We start from the raw sequence: 21,725 nt of genomic DNA, 5'->3' as shown, positions 1-21,725 counted from the left end.
TGACTCAATTGGTTTTAGCAAACATGTAGTCGTATGCTGGGCTTTTTTTTTTTTTTTAAGGAATATGTTATTTTAAAATAGAGATTAAATGTAAAAGATAGGCTTTAAAATTACTTAGAGCAGTATATTTTGAAATAATATATATTTTAGCTCAAGGCTTCAGACTTTGTCTGATTCTTTCAAGACACTTCAATCTGGAGTATATTAGAGTATCCAACTAAAAAGTAACTCTTCCCTCTTCTCCCATCCTAAACTCCACCTGCATTTTTCATTTTCAAGATTTGTGCTTGTCTTGGGTGCTTAATAGCAAAATAGAGCTAAGATAAAGGTATCCAACTTCTTTATTGGTCTCAAGACTGTCCTGTAGCTATGTATGGAGAACACTCATAGCAGGTCCTGATGACAAAGGACAAGGTTAACTATTTCTTCCCACAGCCCATCCACCACTCTATCTTGGAGATTTTGAAGAGCTCCCATTCCCTTATTTTCTTCTGTCATGGATTTATGCGTGAAATTGGGGTAGATTTCTGCTTACATTAAAACATTTTTAAGCACTAATAATAGAAACGTATCTTTATATTTATCATATAGAGACTCAGCATTAAATACTATTTCTGTAAGAGTGTAAGAATTGGATGTGATCTTCTTTTGATAGTCAAATTGAGTTTACTGATTTTTTAACCAAGCGGCACTGAGGGCGAGTATTTATTCTGAGCTCCCACTCCATTCTCTATTTGAGGCTGGGAGAGCATTTGAATCCACACTCATGATAGTGTAGTAGACTCTGGCTGTGTCACTGCCTTCCACACAGAGAGTTGTATTATTCAGTAATTCTGTTACAATAGACTCGGATTGCTCCTCATGGGATCTAGCCCCAGAATAATTACTGCTCTTGAGCTTCACATAGTTGAAGAGTCACAGGCAGGCCATCCCTATTATTTTGTCAGATGAGAACTTTCCTTCAAGAGCTCTAATAGAATGTAAATATTATTAGCACCATCAGCTCTTTGCTCGCCACTACCGCTGAATAGCTCACAAGCCCATGCAAAGTGAAATGAAGAGGTCATATCGTACCTCAGTTTAAGGGATAAGACCCTGGTAAAATTTCAGTCACTGTAATGCAACGAAGCCTTTGCTTTTCTTGCTTTGGTAATGGAGCAAGACTAAGCAAAAACCTTGACCAGAGGACTTCCCATCTTAATTAAGAAAAAACGATTTTTCCTAACCTCAGAGCAGTGCTTGGAGGAATATGCCTTTGATTATTTGCTTTGCATGATAAATATCCTCCTGTTATTCTATATTTTGTAGTTGAGTTTGTGCTATTGATGTATAGAATGTCATGCTCTTCTCCCCCCCTGCCTCCAGGTACTCCCTACCAGTATACTGTTTCTAGTACTTTTGTGTGATTAGGAATATAAAACTGGATATATATTTTAAATTACTAATGTTAAGACCCATGAAAAATTATGTGAATTTAAATACCAGTCTCAGAAGCAAGGAAATGATAAAGCTGTCCAGCAGAAGACTGTGCTTGAAAGCATTGGAAGCATCTCTCCATTCACCCTACAATTCCTGTGATGAACATAGGGGTCAATAACCTTAATTGTCTCTGACTAGATCAACTCTCTCTATGAAAAGTAATATCTCAGCGTTACATTTCCATTAATTGTGACTCATGTTGCTATACTTTATGCATCCAAATGATAGTTTCTTCTGAAATGTTAATAATAATGAAAAGTGTTATTGTGAATTTTTATTTTTTCTATTATTCTATATTATGATTATTAGGTGAAGATACAAATTGCCTTAATGTTGTCAGACCTTGTGATTTATACCAAATCTGCAAAGTTTGTGAGCTTTGAGCATTCCCTAGCTAATCAGAAGTGCTATGAAAATAATTCAATTGGAGAAAGTCGAGCACGCAAATTTTTAAAAAATTCAGGTAATTTCATTTGATTTACTTGGATAAAAGTTAAAATGTTGCTATGTTTAACATCTTCAGCATTGGAGGGGTTAAAATTCTATTTGGTTGTTTTTATAATGCTGTTTTAGAAATATATTTTCATTTGCTCTGCATTTTTATATTGTAATTGTTTTTGTAAGGAAAATTGAAATTCAACTTTGTTTTATTTTTGTGTCGTTTTAGAAGAACAAATATCAATATAATACACAAAATGTATTAATACTTTTTGCTTCATTGTTTAGAAGTTACGGTCAGTACTTGAGAATGTGTGGAATAAATTTCACCCCACCATGTATGGTCTAGTACACACTAGAGTTAGGCACATAATACCTCTGGCTTTGATGATAGCTGAAGATAAGAGAATCAGCACTGACGGACTAAATAAACCCCATAGTTTGCTCCATTGGACCAGATCTTCACACCAGCCAAGCTGTATCGTTCAAAACTCATTCTGTGTTGGCGCATCTCCATTTGGTGCAGCCAACAGATTGCAGCCTCTGCTGTTTTAACTCCAGCTGTCTGCCAACAGCCTTAAGGGAGTATTAAAAACAGAGATCACTGCCCATGAGAACAAAGTCTGCCCCAGACCCGCTCATCCAGGGCCAGCCCAGCTGCCATCCAACACTTCGTGGAGATGATTCAATGGCTGCTTGAGTGGTGCTGAACGGTATCAAAACAAGTAGGCTTTTGCCAGACATCCATAGTAAGAGTCCTCTCTTGTCCCTTTCCAATATAGTGAACTAAATAGTTCTATAACAAATAAAAGCCAAAATAAAATAAAATAAAAAACAAACAAACAAAAAAATGGGGGCCAGATGGAGGATAGAAAGGGTCAGAGTGATGAATGGAAATATAAAGCTTTCTGTCTCATTGCTAAACAGGAATGGTGTAGTCAAAAGTCATCTGAAGTTTTCCACATCTGTGTAGTTTATGCCTTTGAGAGAGGGAAAACTGCTAAGAGGAAGATCAACTCACTTGAACAGTTAACAAATCCTGAATATGATAAAGGAATCAACTAAGTATCTTTTACAAATGTGCTGTTCACTAGTCTTATTTAGGTTATTTAAGTTATTTAGTATTTTTATTTAAACTTAAAAGTCAACATGCTTAAAAACATCCTAAAATATATTGATATACCTATTGTGCAAAATATTGTTGGCTGAGATTATTATATTTGTATTATTATTTATTCAAATATTATATCCTTATTAAGTTTTTCTTACCAAGACTTTGTCATTCTATTTTTCAGCTAAAGAATTTGTTTCACATACTGCAAGATTCATTACAAGAATCTACCCTAAAGGAACAAGAACAGGCTCTTCAAATTATAATCCTCAACCCTTCTGGAATGTGGGGTGCCAAATGGGTATGTATGTTTGCAGAGAGCATTCCAGGCTTTGCAGAAACTCTACAGATACAAGACTTTTGCCTTCCCATGCTATTATTTTGTGTTCTGGAAGTTACATATATTTCATCAGTGGCACCACTTTTATTTTCTGATGTCTGAACGTCTCCTTTGGTCTACTTATCCTAGCAATTTTTCCTCTCAGAATCCAGTAATTCTTGTATATAATAACTGAGGGGAATATTATTTTCATCTATTTATTTTTGTAATTACTTACAAGCAGTCCCTAACTAAGTAGAAATAGAAATTTCTGTTAAATTGCTACAGTTTATTCCAAATGTTCCAGTTAATTATAATTATTTTTTTATTATTATTTTTTTAAACTACCATTTTTTCTATTGAATACTAAGAAGAACAGTAGTAAGAACATTTTTAAATGTTGAACCTCATTTTGTATTACTCCTAGCCCTCATACCGAACAAAACATGATAATATCTTATGAAATAGTGTAGCAAAAGTACCTACATAAACAACTTTCAATAGCTGAAACAATTGTCTTCTTTTTCTTTGTGTATCTCCTAATATTAGTAATAATTCTATTATATTTATCTGTAGGTGTCTGTAGGAGAGCTTAATTGACAATTTATATTTTACTGCCTGTCTGTTAAGGCTGAAATTATTATGTTAGCTATGTTACCTTATGTTTTGAAGGTAAAACTGAACATGCTATGCTTATTCTATTTTTTTTTTTTCCCCTTTTAAATATTTTTGTTGTGTTTTTTTTTTTTTGTTTGTTTCAGTTTTTTAATCAGTTTTCAGCTGGGGTCTAGCACTCTATGGCTACTTTGGAGTAAGCTAGGAAATAGAAGCAGCAGCCTGTTTAGCTGTTTAGTCAGAATTGCTGGAATGCAATCAGGTTGGCTTTTTTCTAAGGTTGCTCTATAGCATAGATTTAGAAGAGGTAATGGAAAGATATAGCAGTGTGATTTAGGAAATTTTACACAGCAATGGAAGCCTCATCTGAAGGATCTATGGGTTTTCAATGGCTCTGCGTGGCTAGGGTGGCACAGATGCAGGAGATATGGGCACAGAAATTAATACCGGTGTCAAGAATTCCCAGATTATGATGTACCACTGCAGAGAAGTGCTTAAATGTTCCTGGTCAGGAGAATACCCAGGTAGAGCTGGGAACATCTGGAAGTCTTCAATGACTGTACAAATGCAATGTAAGTTTAGCATCTTAGTTTCCCGTACAAAATAACAGTCACTATAAACATTTATTTATACTGCAGATTTGAACTTGGGCTATTGCTGGAAGTACCTCACCATTACCATACCATTTGAAATTGGTGTGATTATAGTCTGTCCTTGGAGTTGATCCTCATTTAGTCTGACTCATACCATTGCTGGATTATTTAATGTGAAGTGATGCACTCTCTGTATACTATCTACATTGCTATTAAAAACTAGTAAGTTTGTTTTGTGCTGAAAGAAAATGGTTGACAGAGGTCCTTAATTTTAAATTGAATTAATCTTTCAAGTTTATCATACTGCACTTTAAACATTTTCTTTCTAGCCTGTAAATCTGCACACTGATGCCTGAAAATAATATCAGTTTGTTAGATGTCAAACAGGCTGAAGTCTTGCAAAATTACTACATTGCCTGTTGACTCAGAGTACACTTTAATGAAAAGTAATTCTAAACATTAGTACACAAAACATGGTTTCTGCTGTATAGGGGCTTTGGGCCCATTCCCAGAAGCATTAAAAATATGCAGGAAGTGGTTAGATTTGCCCTCTTGGTCACATCATTTGCATCTTCATTTAAAGACACATTTTTCTCATGGGAATAGGCTGATTATAAGTAATTCTCCACATATATTATTTCCAAGCCATGCCAGGTCTATTCTTGGTTCTCTAATCTGTTTTAGATAACCATTTGGCAGAAATATAACTGCACTTCACAATGCAACTCCCAAAGCTCCACTTAGTGAATCTTCTGCTGGTGTCCTTCCACTGATTTAACACAGATTTTAAAATTTTTGTGTCTGTGTTATGTCAATACAGCTCACATACCTTCCCTTTTTCCCTGCCATTTCACTCTGCATCCAGTGCACAGAAGTAATGCCTCCAGATTCCTTCTACCGCTTCCTCCCACTTCTCCTGTGTCACCAATTCCCCTTCCTCAGCTCCTTTCACCCTCCCCTCATCTGCTAGCTTACCCTTCCCACCTTGAAGTTCCTCTAACATCCATAACTATTCTGTCTGGGCAAAGAAAGTCTCTATTAGGTTTTGTTCAAACATACATAAAATAATTCTTGCCAGGCTCCTGCATCATGTAAATGATGAGAGTTGACTTATTTCCTCACTTCCCTTAGTGATAGACCCAAGGTAGTGCTCTCTTCTGCACCCTGTCAGCAATTTTCTCTAAATTAGTTGGAACATACTAACTTGAAGCCTGGCACTCAGCTAAAGCAACACCAAATGGCCCAACAGGCTCAAGATTTGTTGGGGGCTGAGGATGAAAATTATGTAATTGTGTAAACCTAATTTCTGGAGAAAGACAAATTAAAAACCACAGTAAAAAGTACAGAGTTTCTACAAAATCACTTTTAGATATCACTATGGACTCAGTGTCCATTCTCTGAAAACTTATAAAAAAAAGTTAGGTTTTGCAAAAAAAGAGGTCTTATGAAGAGAAATACTTAAAATAACTTTTTATGGTCTGGGAAAATTAGTATGCCTCCTGCATACAACTGCAGTGTAGCACTGGAAAGAACTGGTTTGGTGTGTCCATATCTCCTTTTGATTTAGTAAATAAAATGGAATATAAAGTTGTATGCAAGGAAAGAAAATTTGGGACAGTTATTTAAATAAACAGGTATTAGTTGTATTATATTGACTGAGAAAAACAGAGAAAAAAACCCAAACAAACAGACCCCAGAAAAATCCCAAAAGAAAACCTCAGTAAAAATAAGAATAGAAAGATCTAAGTATCCTTTTGAATGCATCCTTTTCACGCAGTAGTAAACATTATCCATGTTTTAAACAATCTGCAGTGATGAACAGTACATGTCATACATTACGTGAGAAAGCCTTGGTATGGCAGGTACAGAATTTTGTTTTAAAAGATGCTATACAGAGAATTTGTTTTCTGGAGCACTCTTAAAAATTTATACCTTACTGTCAAGGTTCCTCTATTTGTATGATGGATTTTTCTTACAGTTAGTGATGTTTTAGCTGTGACATGGAAATGCAGACTGGTAATTTTGTCACATCTAGTTTTGTGGCTAAAACTTACGTCCAATAGGGTGATAGAGAGTTCTCTAACTAGTTCTGATTTTAACCGCTGAAGTTGCAGAGGGAGAATAAACCTTCCTATTTCAATAGTTAATGTGACATCTGAAAAAAACTGAGAATATTATAGTTATAATTTTTTATTTTTGCATCTGATTAGATTGTTAGAATACCTCAAAGGTCTTTACAGAGCATGTTATAGCAGTTAGATACTAACTGAGCACTCTTTAGCATTGTGATCTTTAAAACCTTGCAGATGACTCAACTCTAAATATTGCCTATGACATGGAAAATCAGACACATCACAGCATTTAATCTTTCTGTATCTGCATTCTGTCCATTCTGCATCTACAAGTCTCTAACAGTTAGCCTCTAGCCATTAAACAGATCTTCAGCTATGTTTCCAACATGGGCTCCAGATGTTCTCCCAGGCTAAAACAATGCTTCTGCTCAAAGGCAGGGGATGAATCTGGCATGTCATATACCTCATAGCAAAAACATGCCCAGGCTGTTCTGCACAGCTGTTCTTCCAGTCTAGAGCTCATTCTTTGTTTGGGCCTGCTGTGGCCTTATCCCATAACTGACTCATGGAGAACGTGCTATAGAAGACAGGAAAGATTTCCTGCTTGCTCCCAAGCCCAGCAATGTATGTAATGAGAAGGCCTAGAAAAGCATCTCTTTGTATCCACTCCCTCTTGCTTCAAGGACAGGACTAGTCATCACAGGTCAGCTGAAAAGAGGTGGGAGTCCTATATTCTTACTGCCTTCCACTTTCTAAGAAGTGAAAGCTAACTAGATCTTGCACAACAGAAACATCTTAAATTCCTAGGTTTATGACAAAGTTCTCAGGCTATTGTGGAACCTGCTTCTTTTCAGGCAGGTTTGTGGGGGCTTTGACGTGTTCAATAGGTATTGAAATTTCACTTAAAAGCAAAGAAACTCAGAAATCACATTTCATCATTAATTTTTTTCTACTACCATCTTCACTAAATCCACAATAGCAGACCACTAATAGTATACTGACTAATTTATCTGAAATCTAGCAATTTTCATGACAGACAAAAAAAAATTAGGGGTGAATGTGTCTCTGAATTCCTTGCTGATCTTGTTCTAAACCCTGTGTTAAAGAACAAGACTGAAACAGGAAAGGGAAGCTGGTAACTTACACTTCTCTGCCAAGAAGCATAAGGGGGGAAAAAAATAAAAACTGATTTTGGAAAAGTATCTCTTTCAGGTGTTAAATAAATGAAATGACAACCAAAAATGCACAGACTTACACTGCTATGTAACTTTCAGACTGACACATTAATTAAACAGCAAAAATCAATTTAGATTTTAGGTTTTATAGTTTATCAGAAATGCTTTCAGTACTTTTCCCATGAGAACCTCACAAGAGAAGATTCCTAATTGAAACCAGTTGCAGATATACTTGGATAATGGTTGATTTTTAGTCACCTGACTTTTTCCAGTAGAGCTACTTGCAATTAAGTAGGAACAATGTCAGCAGTTATGAACATTAGAATGATTGAATTCTTAACATTTCTAATGGCAGTGTCTTAAGAGCTATAGATTGGAATTTTGTCTAAAGATAATAAGGACAGACTGACTGCACATGCTGAGGATGTCAGGCAGTTATGCGTATTACTCAGCTCTCGGAAGAGTAATCCCTCTTACTATTGCAGAATACCTTATGTTGTAAGTCATTCATAAATTAAGTTTCTGTAGAATAAGAGCATCCATTCCAAAATGCGTCAGTGAAATCAGAGCCAGAAATTATAATTAAGCTTAATAAAATTTGGAGTCTGAATAGCTGAAGCCCCAGTTTATTTTGTAAGGAGAGAAAATTGCATAGAGTTTAACAAAATTTCTTGGCCAGAAAAAGAGATGAGAGACAGTTCATACACTAAAATATATACTAACTTAACTTTACAGTTAAGTCTGTTCTCTGTTGTTTTCTGGTAGATGTAAATTCCTGTTCATAAAGTTTAGGTGGGATCTTTCCTATTCACTGGCTTGGCAAGAGGGCTAAAGCTGCATAAAGATTAAAAAAAATATCATAAACCCCAAGGCAAAGATAATCCTGAGGCCACTTAAAAAACTGTGGACAGTATGAATTGAAAGTATCCAGAAATGACAATAGGGATCATGTCAAAACTGGACTAGAACAGCAAGTAATGCTCAGGCTCAGAGAAGCCTAAGGAGACTGCTGTAATCTGGCAGGCTTAATTATCTTAAAAGTCTTTCTAGTTTCTCAGGAAGACCCAGATGAAAGTTTTAAAAACCCGCCATGTACCATAATTCTTTCTGGTTACATACTCTGACCAGTTGGTGATAGAGCTCTTTATTTTTCTTACATCTGCTGTTAGTGGGAAGGATTTACAGGGTACTATAGTATGCATTGTATTTTTCTTATGCAAATTGCATCAGACTGTGTATTAGATTGAATAATACTTTCAGTTTACTAAATGGGAAATATTATTTGTACTTGAGGATATTGTGACAGTTAATGTTTGCACAGGGCTTAGGAATTAGAGTTATATCTATCATTTAGATTATGAAGGTATTACATATTTTAGTTTGATAGAATTTGTTTGCTACTGATAAGAGATCCTCGTGCTCTGTATGCTGCTTCTGTTACAATAATGCTTGTTTCCTGGCATATATAACCAGTGTCTTCTGTTGATTTCAACTTAATCTGATATCCTCCCTTTTCATTCACATCTTGAGTCAACTCATACTCAGTTAGAATGTACTTTATTCAGGCTGTGAAATAAATTTTTTAAAAAACACATACATCCCTTTGAAAAAAAGTATTGTGGACTATCCAGGCACTTGAGGACTTCTGAAAATATTTCTGTAAATTTAGGTAGTGATGGATTGGGTGTAGTTGTGACATACTTGTACATGAGAAGAAAGGGTAGATAATCATTGCCCAGCTGGGAGTGCTAACATGGAATCCAATCACACAGATCATCTCATAACCAGTGACAAAATATGCCAGAGAATTAGGATATGAGCTTGTTTTAACAATATTTCCCAGTCTGTATGGAATTCAGTGCAAATTTTGGATGTGTAAGGCACAGATGATGTGTTGCAGTCATTGTGAGAAGGCCATTTTAAGAACATAGACAACTGGAAGGACCTAGGAGGATGGCCACTAGAGTGATCAAAGGGTTGGAAGTTGGATCTATTATATGTCTTTTATAGATGAGATATAAATATATCTTTTATAGCTCTTTATATTATATCTATTTTATCTATTATATCTCTTTTATCTCTTATATCTCTATTATATCTCTTTAGACTCAAGAGTGAATAGAATAGAGGAAATTAGGAACATTGACACTGAGTGCTTTTTGCATATGATATTTTTGGAGATTGTATAAAATTCAGGCAGGTTGAGATGGGCTTTAAATAGCATAAAATGCAATTAAATAACTAATTTTAAGGAAAATTGGTGACAAATATATGCTTATCCATTTAAAAATCTTCCCTCTTGAAGGCAGAAAAGGGTTGTGATATAGCTAATAGAACCAGAAAGAAAAAAAGAAGAAAAAAAAATAAAAAGACGACAATTTAAAAGTCTCAGTAGGAATATTAATTGAGAGGTAGCATTACAGACTTGCGATTTTCCTCAGCTGTCTTCAGATCTTAGTAACTTAAAAATCTAAGGACCTCAGTGCTCAGTTTTGTTTTCAAAAGCTTTTGCCTTCAGTCCAAAAATCAATTATGTCTTCAATGGTAGTGCATATGGAAGGCATTGCATTTGAATATTTGGATTGTGGTTAGTTCTGCAATTAGTTGGGTGATTTACTTCATTTAACTGCTTGTGATACAGAAATTTGGGATAAAACACACCCTTTGTATTTCTCTGTGCATTATGGATTGTTTCCTCTGTTGGGACCTAGGCTATCTCCTTACTTGCATTTGCTGTATGAAGTTATTTACAGGGACAGCCATGGCAACTTTGATATTTTGCAAGAAGATATAAGTATCAAATACAGTGATCTGAAAGAGATTCAGACTCATAGTTCCTAGAAGACTTGGATCCTTTTCAGGTGCAGGAGTCACACTGAGGAACTCCTTTGCTCAGATTGTCCTCCAAGCCCATATTTTGCTCTACTGTTTTGAGTTTGATGCCAATATTAAAAGACTTCTGGTGTTTAATGGAAGAACTGTGGAGAAAGTTTAACTTACACAGTGCTAAACTTCAGGTGCCTGTACTTTCCCATGAAATCCATAAATTAATACTATGTACTGTTCAGGAGGTTTCATAGTGAGCATATTTGGGCTCATTTCCCAAAGAAATCAGCTGTTTACAGCCCTCTCCATACATGCATGAAATTTGTACTGTTTCATAAAACAACAGTATGAGTTGTTTTATGTTATGACAGTTCTGTTCTTGAACCTAGTGAAACTAAAATAAGCCACTGGGTAGAAATTCAGTCCTTCTTGGAGAAGGGTGCTGCTAAGACCACATTGCTAGACAATGGAAAACATGGGGTTTATTTTGTCATTTCTCAAAAAAAGTGTATGGGTGATTAAAAAGAAACGCTGTGCATCAACAGTACACCATAAAGTATTGTCCTAGAAGGCCACAAGAAGCTGTGAAACTTGCAAACAGTTTGAGTTAGGTATGCATCTCAGGGAATATAATATAAAATTAAATACAAAAGTAACCATAATCGGGTTACAACTTGGAACATCAGGAAATTAGTAGGTAAATTAAAACTACTGTTCAGTAGTGTTCAGTGTTTCTTAACTTATTCTAAGATATAGTTAGATGAAGTAAAAATATAGTGTTGATGTTTGAAGGGTTTGAGCCATAATAACATTGCTTTTCACTTGTGTTGCAAAAGTAATTTTCCTAATATGATAAAATGTACAGTATTCTCCTTTTCTTGTCTCTGTTGTTAATTCAGATTTTCCTGCTTACTAGCCTATGAAGCATGGCAAATTTAGCAACAGTCTCATTAAGTGCAATTATGTAATTTGTTTCATCATGTGGAAGCTGCTATTTGAACCTATGACTTTTCAATTTGCCTAATTTCAGTTACAGTTTTGAAACCACGTATTCTGAAAGTATGGCCTAGGAATTACTTACAGACTGAGATATCTTGAGTTACCTGTAGATCATGTCAGGACCTAGGCTTCAAGGTATCTCAGGGTTGCAGCTCTGCAGCATTCATTGCACTGCTTGAAACAATGTATTAAGATACAAGGGCCACATAGCATCATATTTAGGTCTATTTCTGGATGATGTGTTGAGTCTTAAAAAACAAATTGTGAACCACTGCCAAAACTGTACTAAGAGAATATTTATCCTCTTTAAAAAAGCAAGGGTGTGCTGTGGGCAATGTGAACTTTTTGAAGTGTGATTCTTGTTGTAAAAGGTAAAACAAGCTTAAAGTTCCTTTGCATATTAACACAGAATCTATGTGTGCATCTAAATGAGTACTTAGTTCTAAGCAGGGAGCTCATGTATTTTGTTGTTGAGTTTGGGTTTTTTGTTTGACTTTTTTTAGGCAGGGGTCTCTATTGTTTCTACTTACTGCATGTTCATGTTGCAAAGCAATTTTAGCCAACACAGATGGGATTCCTTTCAGATGAAGCAGAGGATGCACTCTGGGAGCACTTGATATATTCCAGCCATTAATTGGTATTAAAGTCATAGGATGAGGCTAGAGCTCATATAAAAATGTGCAAAATGCAACATTAGGACCATAGTAGCAGCTGCTTCAATCTGCATATCTGTTCCTATTTGTCATTTACTACAATTTTTTTTTAAGGGGTCAGCAAAACAGTTAAGAAACAAATAGTTTCTGTAGTGAAACAGGTCCAAACCTTGCATTTTCCACATGAGATGATTTTTGAATTCTGCCAAAAGTTCATTCAATACACTTACATTGTCTTGTAGGAGCATGTAATAAGGTCCTCTTCCTAAACTATTATGAGAAGTCACTGGTACTGCTTAAAGTCTTCATTTTTTACTATCAAGTCATCAAATAAATGACTTTTTATCTTTTTCTATTTAACACATACTATGTTATCACTTTACTGACTTGAATTGTGCATTTTCTATTTTGAATGTGACAGGAAGCTCAAATGTACCAGAATGAAGGAAAAATTCATTTAGCAGGTCTATCTCAATGTTGGCTTTATCTCAAGAATTACAATATCCTGTACACAAGATGTGTTATTTTACTATTGCTGCTGCAGCAAACCAGAAATATTTTGAGCTGCCAAGTAAAGGAAGATCTGTTAGGTGTACACTAGCAATAAGCACCAGGACTGGAGGATTAAACTTGGAGACAATTTGCTCACATACATTTAAGAACTCTTCAAAAATTGCTTTTACTTCTATAAAATTCTGTGCTTTTCCATTGAATACTCTAATGCCAAACTAAAGATTCTTGATCTTTTTGCTTGACATGCTTATGTGACAAATTCTGTACCCTAACTATAGTTGTAATTTTATGTTTTTATCTTCTGCACCAGAACTTTATAAGCAGGTTCAGGGTGCAGATTCTTGATGATGCTAAGAAACCAGTATGTAAATTTAGTACTTAGAAAAAAAATCTTTCCTTTTGTATTCTTGAAGGGCTAATTTAGAAACAAAAGGGAAAACACAACACACTGCAGTGTTAAAAATATCAATAAGGTAATTCTAAAAACATGGTGCAGTTCTACATAGTGCACTTATTTTGTGTATAAAACATTATTTAATACTGCTAAATTTAAAATAAATAACATCTTACATGTGATTTGAAAGATATACATATTTTAATCTCATTTGCTATTTTTTTTACTATTATTGTCAGAGAGTTATTTTATAAAATGATATCCACTCTAATTCACTACAATAAATACTTATTTAATTTTCTAGTGGCCTTAAACTTCCAGACACCAGGAGTACAAATGGAGTTGCAACAAGGAAAGTTTCTAGACAATGGTGGTTGTGGCTATGTTCTGAAACCAGAATTCTTGAGAAACCCGAATTCAACCTTTACTCCACAAGATGTGGGAATGTGCAGTAAACCAATGGCTCTGTCAATAAAGGTAAGTTTAGTGAATTATTGGCTTGTTCCATAAAATGTGGAAACAAACATTATATGTAAAAAGGTGCATAAATCAAGCCTTTGAATGGTTTCTAATTCTTTAAACCTAAAATCTGATTTCCTTCTTAAAAATATTAGAGATACTTGTAATTTAAAAAAATAATGGGTTAGAAAAAGCCTTATTTTGAGGTCAAGTAGATATTTTATAATTGTTCACTAGTTAGAAAATGATCTTCTAATGAAAAAGTGCTGTTTCTGATTACACAGTGTACTACTTGCATAAATGCCATTTGTTTTGCATAAAATTACTCTATAATCGTTTCTTTCAGATAAAATGAAGATAAATTATTAGCTATAACAATTATAAAATACTTACATAATGCCTGCACCTAATCAAGAAAACTTTAATGTCCTAACAGTGAGCATAACAATTATGAACAGTGTTATGGTTTGAATGGGCCCTGCAAGTTTGTTGGTACTGACAGGAGGAACTAGAGAGAGGGTCTTTAGGACCCCAAAGGACCCAGGAGGGTCAGAACAGAGAGTGGTCAGTATTGCTTCCCACTTCCTGCCATACTTTATAAAAGCCAGGAGTACTGAAAACCCAGCCCCTTTTTTTCCTTGCTGCTCCTGTGCTCAGAGGCTCCTGTTTTCCTCTCAACTCTGCACATGCTCTACAGAATCCCTCTCCAGAGTCAGTCTTGCCACAAGGGACCATCACCCATCCATTTCTGCAATCGCTGAGACTGGTTTCTGAATCATGTTATTTACTACTTTCTCTGTATGTTTGTTTCACCTGGGGTCTCAAAAATTAATTGGATGTATGGATTTGGGTCAGAGTGTGCTGAAAAGACCACTCACTTTGCCGCACTGTGGGAGACTTAGACTGGGTCAAGGAATGGGGTAAGAATGGGAAGCAGGACTTGGCCAGTGTGGCTGAATTTTTGTCATGACATTCAGGGCACATCACAGAACCTCCCCTAATTCTAAGTGAGCAGTCCATCAGTGTTTGCATCTTGCAAAGCTTTCTAGTGAAGGTAGTAGCTATTTTCTAGGAAGAAAGGGGATAGCATCAGGGTTTTCTAAGCCACTGCTCTTCTGTGTGTAAGGCTAGAACCTTTCTTGGAGCAAATTGTTACAGAAAATACCTAAGCAAAAGTGGAATTTGTGGGGTTTAATTTTTTTGGTGGTTGTATCATCAGTTCTGCTGCTTAGAACTGACATCTGGACCATACAAGTAATATGGTTTGCAGGCGAGTCCAGAGGAGGGCTACCAACATGATCAGAGAGCTGAAGCACCTCTCCTACAAATGCAGGCTGAGAGACTAGGTTGTTCAGCCTGGAGAAGGCTCCAGGAGACCTTTTAGAAGACTTCTGGTACCTGAAGGGGCCTATAGAAAAGCTGGGGAGGGATTTTTTTATAAGGGCATGTAGTGTTAGGACAAGGGGCACTAGCTTTAAACTGGAAGAGGGGAGATGTAGGTTAGACATCAAGAAGGAATTTTTTACATTGAGAGTGGTGAAACACTGGAACAGGTTGCCCAGAGAAATGTAGAGGCCCCATCCCTAGAAACACTCAAGGTCAGGTTGGATGGGGCTCTGAGCAACCTGATCTAGTTGAAGATGTCCCTGCTCACTGAAGAGGGAATTAGATGACCTTCTGACCCAACCCATTCTACAGTTCTATGATTCAATGAAATGAGCCATGAATTAAGTTAAATGAGAAGCAGCATATTAGTTGTGTTTAATATGTATTTTTATAACAGTTTATGGCTGGTGTATGCTTCTTGTAGTAGTTTCTTACAAAATAATTTTTGCTACTATGGTGACTATATGGCTACTATGTAAATTTTGTTCTTACAAGTATTTCAATACCTTTAAACTTCAATTTTGCAGCTCATCAGTGGTCATCAGTTGCCACCTAGTAACCTGTCGAAGACTAACAAAGCTGACCCTTTAGTGCAGATAGAAATTTACGGTGTTCCAGAAGATCAAGCGAGAAAAAAATCTAGTGTTGTAAAAAGCAATGGTGAGCATTTTTCTCGTCTGTGAACAAAGCACAATAATATGTTATAAATAATTACTGTTTTTTCATCCCAACAAGTTGTTAGGTACTTAGAGAGACTGCAATTAGCTATAAGTTCATGCTATGTGCTGTTTTTGTAGACTAGTAGCTAAGGAAATACAAACTCTTGTTGTTAGTATCACTCTCCTGAGGGGAGATGGAATGCATTGAGTTTACTCACTGTTTTGGGCTCACCCTGGACAGCAGCTCAGCCTCATACAGCTGCTTGTTCAGTCTCCTTCAGTGGGATGGGGTAAACAGTTGGAAGGGCAAAAGTGAGAAAACTCTTGAGTTGAGATAAAAACAGTTTAACAAGTAAAGCAAAAGATGTGTTCACAAGCAGAGGAAAATAAAGAATTCACTTACCACTTCCCATCGGCAGGTAGATGTTCAGCCATTTCCAGGAAAGCAGAGCTTTGCCATGTGTTATGGTTACTTGGGAAAACAGACACTGTAACCCTGAATGTCTTCCCTTCTTCCTTCTTTGTCCAGCTTTTTTATGTTGTGCATGATGTTATATGTCTTGGGGTACCCTTTTGGTCAGTTGGGGCCAGCTGTCCAGCTGTGTCTCCTCCCAACTTATTGTGCCCACCCTCCTACTCGCTGGAATGGGGAGTGTCAAGGTGGCAGTGTGAGAAAGAGAAAAGCGACACTGTAATCACTGCTCATCAATAGCTAAAACATTGGTGTGTTCTTAACACTGTTTTAGTCACAAATAAAAAATATAGCACTGTACAGGTTGATATGAAGAAAATTAATCCTATCTTGGCCAAAACCAGGCCACTAATTGGTAAACTTAAAGGCTCTAGACTCTTTCTTTCCCTGAAGAAATTCCAGTGATTTCATCACTTAGCTCATAGAAGTTTCTGGTTAGACTAGTCCCTTAATTGCTTTACAGATTAAGTGTGTATGCTTTGCAGTTGTCTTCGAGCATTCCCATACCTTTATCATAAAGACTTTTTGATGTCGTAGATTTAAAGTTCTCTATGATCTCCTTTCATCTGTGCCCCTGTCTTCTGTTTTTCCATTTTCCTGTTTTTGTAGATGGCTGCTGTTTTAAATCAGCCCCTGAATTTCTTTCCTCTCTGTATGAACATCGCTCAAGACAAAACACCCCCGTCCTGTTCCACAGTCTCCTTTGTATTTTTAGTCTAGTGATCACTTTACTACCTGAATTTATTTAGCTTCTGCCTCATTTTCAATACTTTAAAAGGAGAAATTCTGGCAAAACAATGAAACTGATATGGCTATAGGAAAATTTAAGTTGAGCAGGGGTTCTTAAGCTAGCTATCACTGTGCCATTTTGGTCTCTTCTAAAAGATGATACCAACATTTTCAGGCTTTGGATTTAGAGTGTTATACAGCTAATACATGACAAGTCCTTAGAAGGAGCTGGCCTGCATGGTGTAGGCAAGTCTCAAGCTCTGTTTGTTTCATTCTGAGAGCTTCCCTCTTAACAGTCTTATTGCCATCATCTATATATAGTGACCTATATACCACTGCAGTCAGTGGCAATCTCATAATTTATTTAAATGGGCACAGAAATCTAGGGGAAAAGAATGAATCTTTACCAGTTCAGACTAGTGATATCAGATACAATAATTCAGACATTAAATAGAATAAATTAAATTGTATTTTGATACTGTGTGTTTTCTCTTTTCATTAGCTCTGAGTCCCAGATGGAATGAAAGTTTCTCTTTTAGCGTCCAAGTTCCAGAACTGGCATTGATACGTTTCTGTGTGGAGGATGAGATATCTCTGGTTTCAAATGAATTCCTTGGCCAATACACTTTACCAGTGCTGAGCCTGAATAAAGGTAATATTTTTATGTAAGCCACCTATAGAAGCTGAAAAAATCTACATTATTCCAGGTTTTTATCAGTACTGTCGTATTGATAAGAGCATAGCATTATGATTATTTCCTAAAGGAGAATTGTATAATCAAAAGTAACAATTGAACACTGGGTTTTGTTTTGTTTTTTTTTAAGTCATTGTAGTCTGAATTCAAATCCATAGGATAGAAATCAAAATTATGTTATTGACCATTAATTATTCCTACTGCAGCATTCCATTCTAGACAGAAACTGTTCAGAATGTATTTTAAAGCACTATAACAGGGAACAGGAAGAGAGACTAGTCAGAACTACTGTAATGGCAATAGTTTTGTGCACTTTCTACTCAGGCACAAAATCCAATATAAGCCAAATTAAAATTAAAAAAACCCAGCAAAACAAAACCAACAACAAACCAAACAAAAACCACTCAGGTAATCTATTTACCTCTCTGCAACTCTTCAGAGTGAAGAATGAGGACTATAAATTAAGTAAATTCTTTATGGTATTTTTCTTGGTTGTGTTATTTTTATTGTCCTGGAATCTTTAGTGTAGGTGAAAGAGACCTGGGGGTCCTGGTAGACAGGAGGATGACCATGAGCCAGCAATGTGCCCTTGTGGCCAAGAAGGCCAATGGCATCCTGGGGTGCATTAGAAAGGGTGTGGTTAGTAGGTCAAGAGAGGTTCTCCTCCCCCTCTATTCTGCATTGGTGAGGCCACATCTGGAGTATTGTGTCCAGTTCTGGGCCCCTCAGTTCAAGAAGGACAGGGAACTGCTTGAAAGAGTCCAGCGCAGAGCTACGAAGATGATTAAGGGAGTGGAACATCTCCCTTATGAGGAAAGGCTGAGGGAGCTGGGTCTCTTTAGCTTGGAGAAAAGGAGACTGAGGGGTGACCTCATCAATGTTTACAAATATGTAAGGGGTGAGTGTCAGGGGGACGGAGTTAGGCTTTTCTCGGTGATGACCAGTGATGGGACAAGGGGTAATGGGTGTAAATTGGAGCATAGGAAGTTCAAGGTGAATATCCGAAAAAATTTTTTACTGTGAGAGTGACAGAGCACTGGAACAGACTGCCCAGGGAGGTTGTGGAGTCTCCCTCACTGGAGACATTCAAAACCCACCTGGATGAATTCCTGTGTGATGTACTCTAGGTGACCCTGGTCTGGCAGGGGGGTTGGACTAGATGATCTCTCGAGGTCCCTTCCAGCCCCTAAGATTCTATGATTCTATGATTCTATGATCTTATGTGAACAAGAGGCTGCACATAAAGACCAGGCATAGAAGCCAGTAGGCCAAGGAGAAAGGCTTATATAAAATGACTGTTTATTACATTAAATTTTCAAGGCTACTTCTGACAAAAAAAATCCACCAACTTTTATTAGTGAATGAAGATGTGAAGGCAAAATGTTGGAACTGGCAATGGGAACTGTGCCTTTTTTATTATGCTTACCATGATTTTTAATGGCTTTTTCTTTCCAAGTTCTAAAGTCATAAAGCTGTTTGTGATCCTTATTTGAGGTTGAGGAGTTACACAAGAAAAAAGATATTACTCTTGAAGCACACTTGCATTTCTCCAACATAAATTTTTACACTGATCACCTTTCACTTTACTTTTATTTATATCTTTCAGCATACTGACAAGAACCCAGCCCTGCCACAGATTTAAATAGCAGACACTAAATCTTACATAAGCTTCTAAAACCATCACTTTGGGCTTGGTTTTTTTCTTTGTATATAATTTTTCAGTGTGTCTCTAATGTGTCTGCATGGTTAATTTTGGTTAGAAATGGAGAATTTATATTTTGGAAAAGTAAGAGCATGCAGATTCTACAGGAAATATTTTGAGCAGGTTAATTAAAAATGCTAGGAAATTAGTGTAGGTACAAAATCTATAAACTGCCAAACCAATTGCCCCAGCCCTCCTTAACACAATGTAAAATAAATGTAAGATGCCATCAAGATGCCCAGAAGCATAAATAAAATGCTTCTAAGAGACGAACTGTCAGATGATTTCAAAAGTATTGCAGTACTTAACATGGAGACATCTGGATTCCAGGTCTGGAACCATGCTTTTGCTTTAGGTACCTAAGTTCCCTAAACAGTGAAATGGGAAAATAATATGTTTTACAGAGGGAGTCACAACGGTCTAGATTTCTTGGGAAAGAACTGTCCAAACCATGCTGAAGAGTGAGTCAGGGTTTAAACCTTGCTCTTCAAAGCTCTGATTGCTTTCATCTGCACTACAGGACTGTCCCTCCTTCCCTGGGATTAATTTCCCTGAGGTGTCCCCTGAGGACAAGTTGCTTCCAAAAGCTGAGCAGTGCTTACATCTTTTTTTTCTTTTGTCTTTGACAGGCAGTGGGACAAAGTTGTGCTATTGTCACCCTCCCCTGCATTTTTTCTTGAAATGATTCAAATGTATTTCATCACTGCCTTCTTTTCCCCAGCAGCAGCCTCCCAGCTCAGTTGTAGATAACACTGGGGAAGAATGCGTGCTGCCCACCTGTCACTGGATTTGATTTTTCATGCAATGATTGAGTAGGTGCACTCAGAGGGGCTGAAGGGGAGAATAACTCTCTAGTTGGGTGGTTAGAGGCCAGATGAGATGGATCCTGGGTTATAGCCCCTGTCCCAATGAGTCTGCCGTGTAGAATACTAATACAGGATAGGAATTCAATTATTACTGCTCTTACCGTTGGATCAATGAATAGTAAATTATTTCATATGAGCTGGAATGATTTCAATACAAAAGAAGTTTTACTACTTTCAGGACACTGTAGAATATTCTGTAGGTAGGGACTAGAACAGTCTTTAGAAATAAGTCTTAGTTCTTGAAGTTTATCTTCAAGTTTATCATGGCTAGGAAATACACCGTCTTTCATAAACTATGTGCCTGCTGTAAAAGTTGATCTCAAATGCATATTGCCTAGACTCAGCTTTAATATCTGCTGCCCAGAAGCTGAACCTTAGATGCTAGGTGAAATTTCATGTCATATAAAAAAAAAATCAAGAAAATCCAAACCCAAATAAAGGAGGGTCCTAAAGACTGCACACTCATCCAGACATATCTAAAAAAAGGATTTCTAAGACCACAATTTTGATTTAAGATATTTATTCACAACAGATATTTACATAAATAACTGCAGGCATATATACATAGATAAACCAATATTTTTTTAATTAAAAGTGACATTGTTGATTATTATGAAACAAGGGACATTTATGGTCATATAAAGCATTACAGGTTAGGTAGGGGGTTTTGGAGAGGGGATTGTTTCATTTTCCAAGCAAGTGAGTCAATTAAGTTTGAAGTTGAGACCTTTAACTTATCCAAATGCTTTAACTACCAGATCAACATGTAGTTTCTGAGGTGTACCTTATCTCTGATACTGAGAATCACTCATATGTAAAAGGAGATCCTTAACAGACTTGCACAGTTATGGTAGGAGATCTTACACTTCACTTTTTCTCTGCCGCAGCTCGACAGTTCATTCCTACTGCAAGACCATTTTTCTCTAAGCCACTATCACTGTTTGCTCACAAGTTATCTACTCTGCTATCAGAACAACCCGTGCAGCACATAACATCCTTGGATGTTAAAATGTAACTTTTCCCCATGTTTAAATACCACTGAGCTAAAACTCTTCAGTTTGAAGAACCACATCCTGAAAGATGGTAGAGTTTTGGACTCTGAGTCCAAAAATGCCAGAATTTAAGTACTCTACATTTAGAGGAGAAAACTACTAGAAATGGGATTTGGGCTCTGTATAATTTCAGTTTATTTTGAAGGGTTACTTTAAGAATCATAAATTACGCCTCATTTGCGTAGTAGATCATAAAAACACTCCATCATAATCTTTGCCTTTATGGTCAATATACTAATACTTTGTCATTTTATTTACAGGTTATCGTCATGTTCCCCTGTTGTCCAAAGACGGTGATAATCTCGAACCCGCATCACTGTTTGTTCATGTCTGGTACTATTAATGACGCTCTGCAGTTGAAGTTGTTCTGTAAGATCACACCCTGCTCAATAAAGCAACATCACTAGGCTTGCAACAACCCAGTGGTCTGATTTCCAGAGTGGCACATTCTCAATGATTTTATTAAGCTAATGGGACTTCCTGTGTGAGTAAATGGTATCCTGAGTAAGTAATGGGTAC

The 21,725-nt window shown here is 36.5% G+C and overlaps 1 protein-coding gene across 1 annotated transcript in view; it reads left to right on the top strand.

Moving 5' to 3' along the window:
- Positions 1-21,549, top strand: part of PLCZ1 (phospholipase C, zeta 1) — a 46,953-nt gene extending 25,404 nt beyond the window's left edge. The window contains exons 7-12 of the mRNA XM_010003007.1: positions 1,789-1,942; positions 3,213-3,329; positions 13,492-13,664; positions 15,560-15,692; positions 17,395-17,544; positions 21,467-21,549. Coding sequence (XP_010001309.1) covers positions 1,789-1,942; positions 3,213-3,329; positions 13,492-13,664; positions 15,560-15,692; positions 17,395-17,544; positions 21,467-21,549 — 810 coding nt within the window. The remainder of the gene's footprint in view (positions 1-1,788; positions 1,943-3,212; positions 3,330-13,491; positions 13,665-15,559; positions 15,693-17,394; positions 17,545-21,466) is intronic.
- Positions 21,550-21,725: the final 176 nt, after the last annotated feature.

Source organism: Chaetura pelagica, unplaced genomic scaffold (genome assembly GCF_000747805.2).
Source record: "Chaetura pelagica isolate M959 unplaced genomic scaffold, ChaPel_1.0 scaffold117, whole genome shotgun sequence".
NCBI classification, from domain to species: Eukaryota; Metazoa; Chordata; class Aves; order Apodiformes; family Apodidae; genus Chaetura; species Chaetura pelagica.
This window is presented reverse-complemented; position numbering and strand designations above follow the sequence as displayed.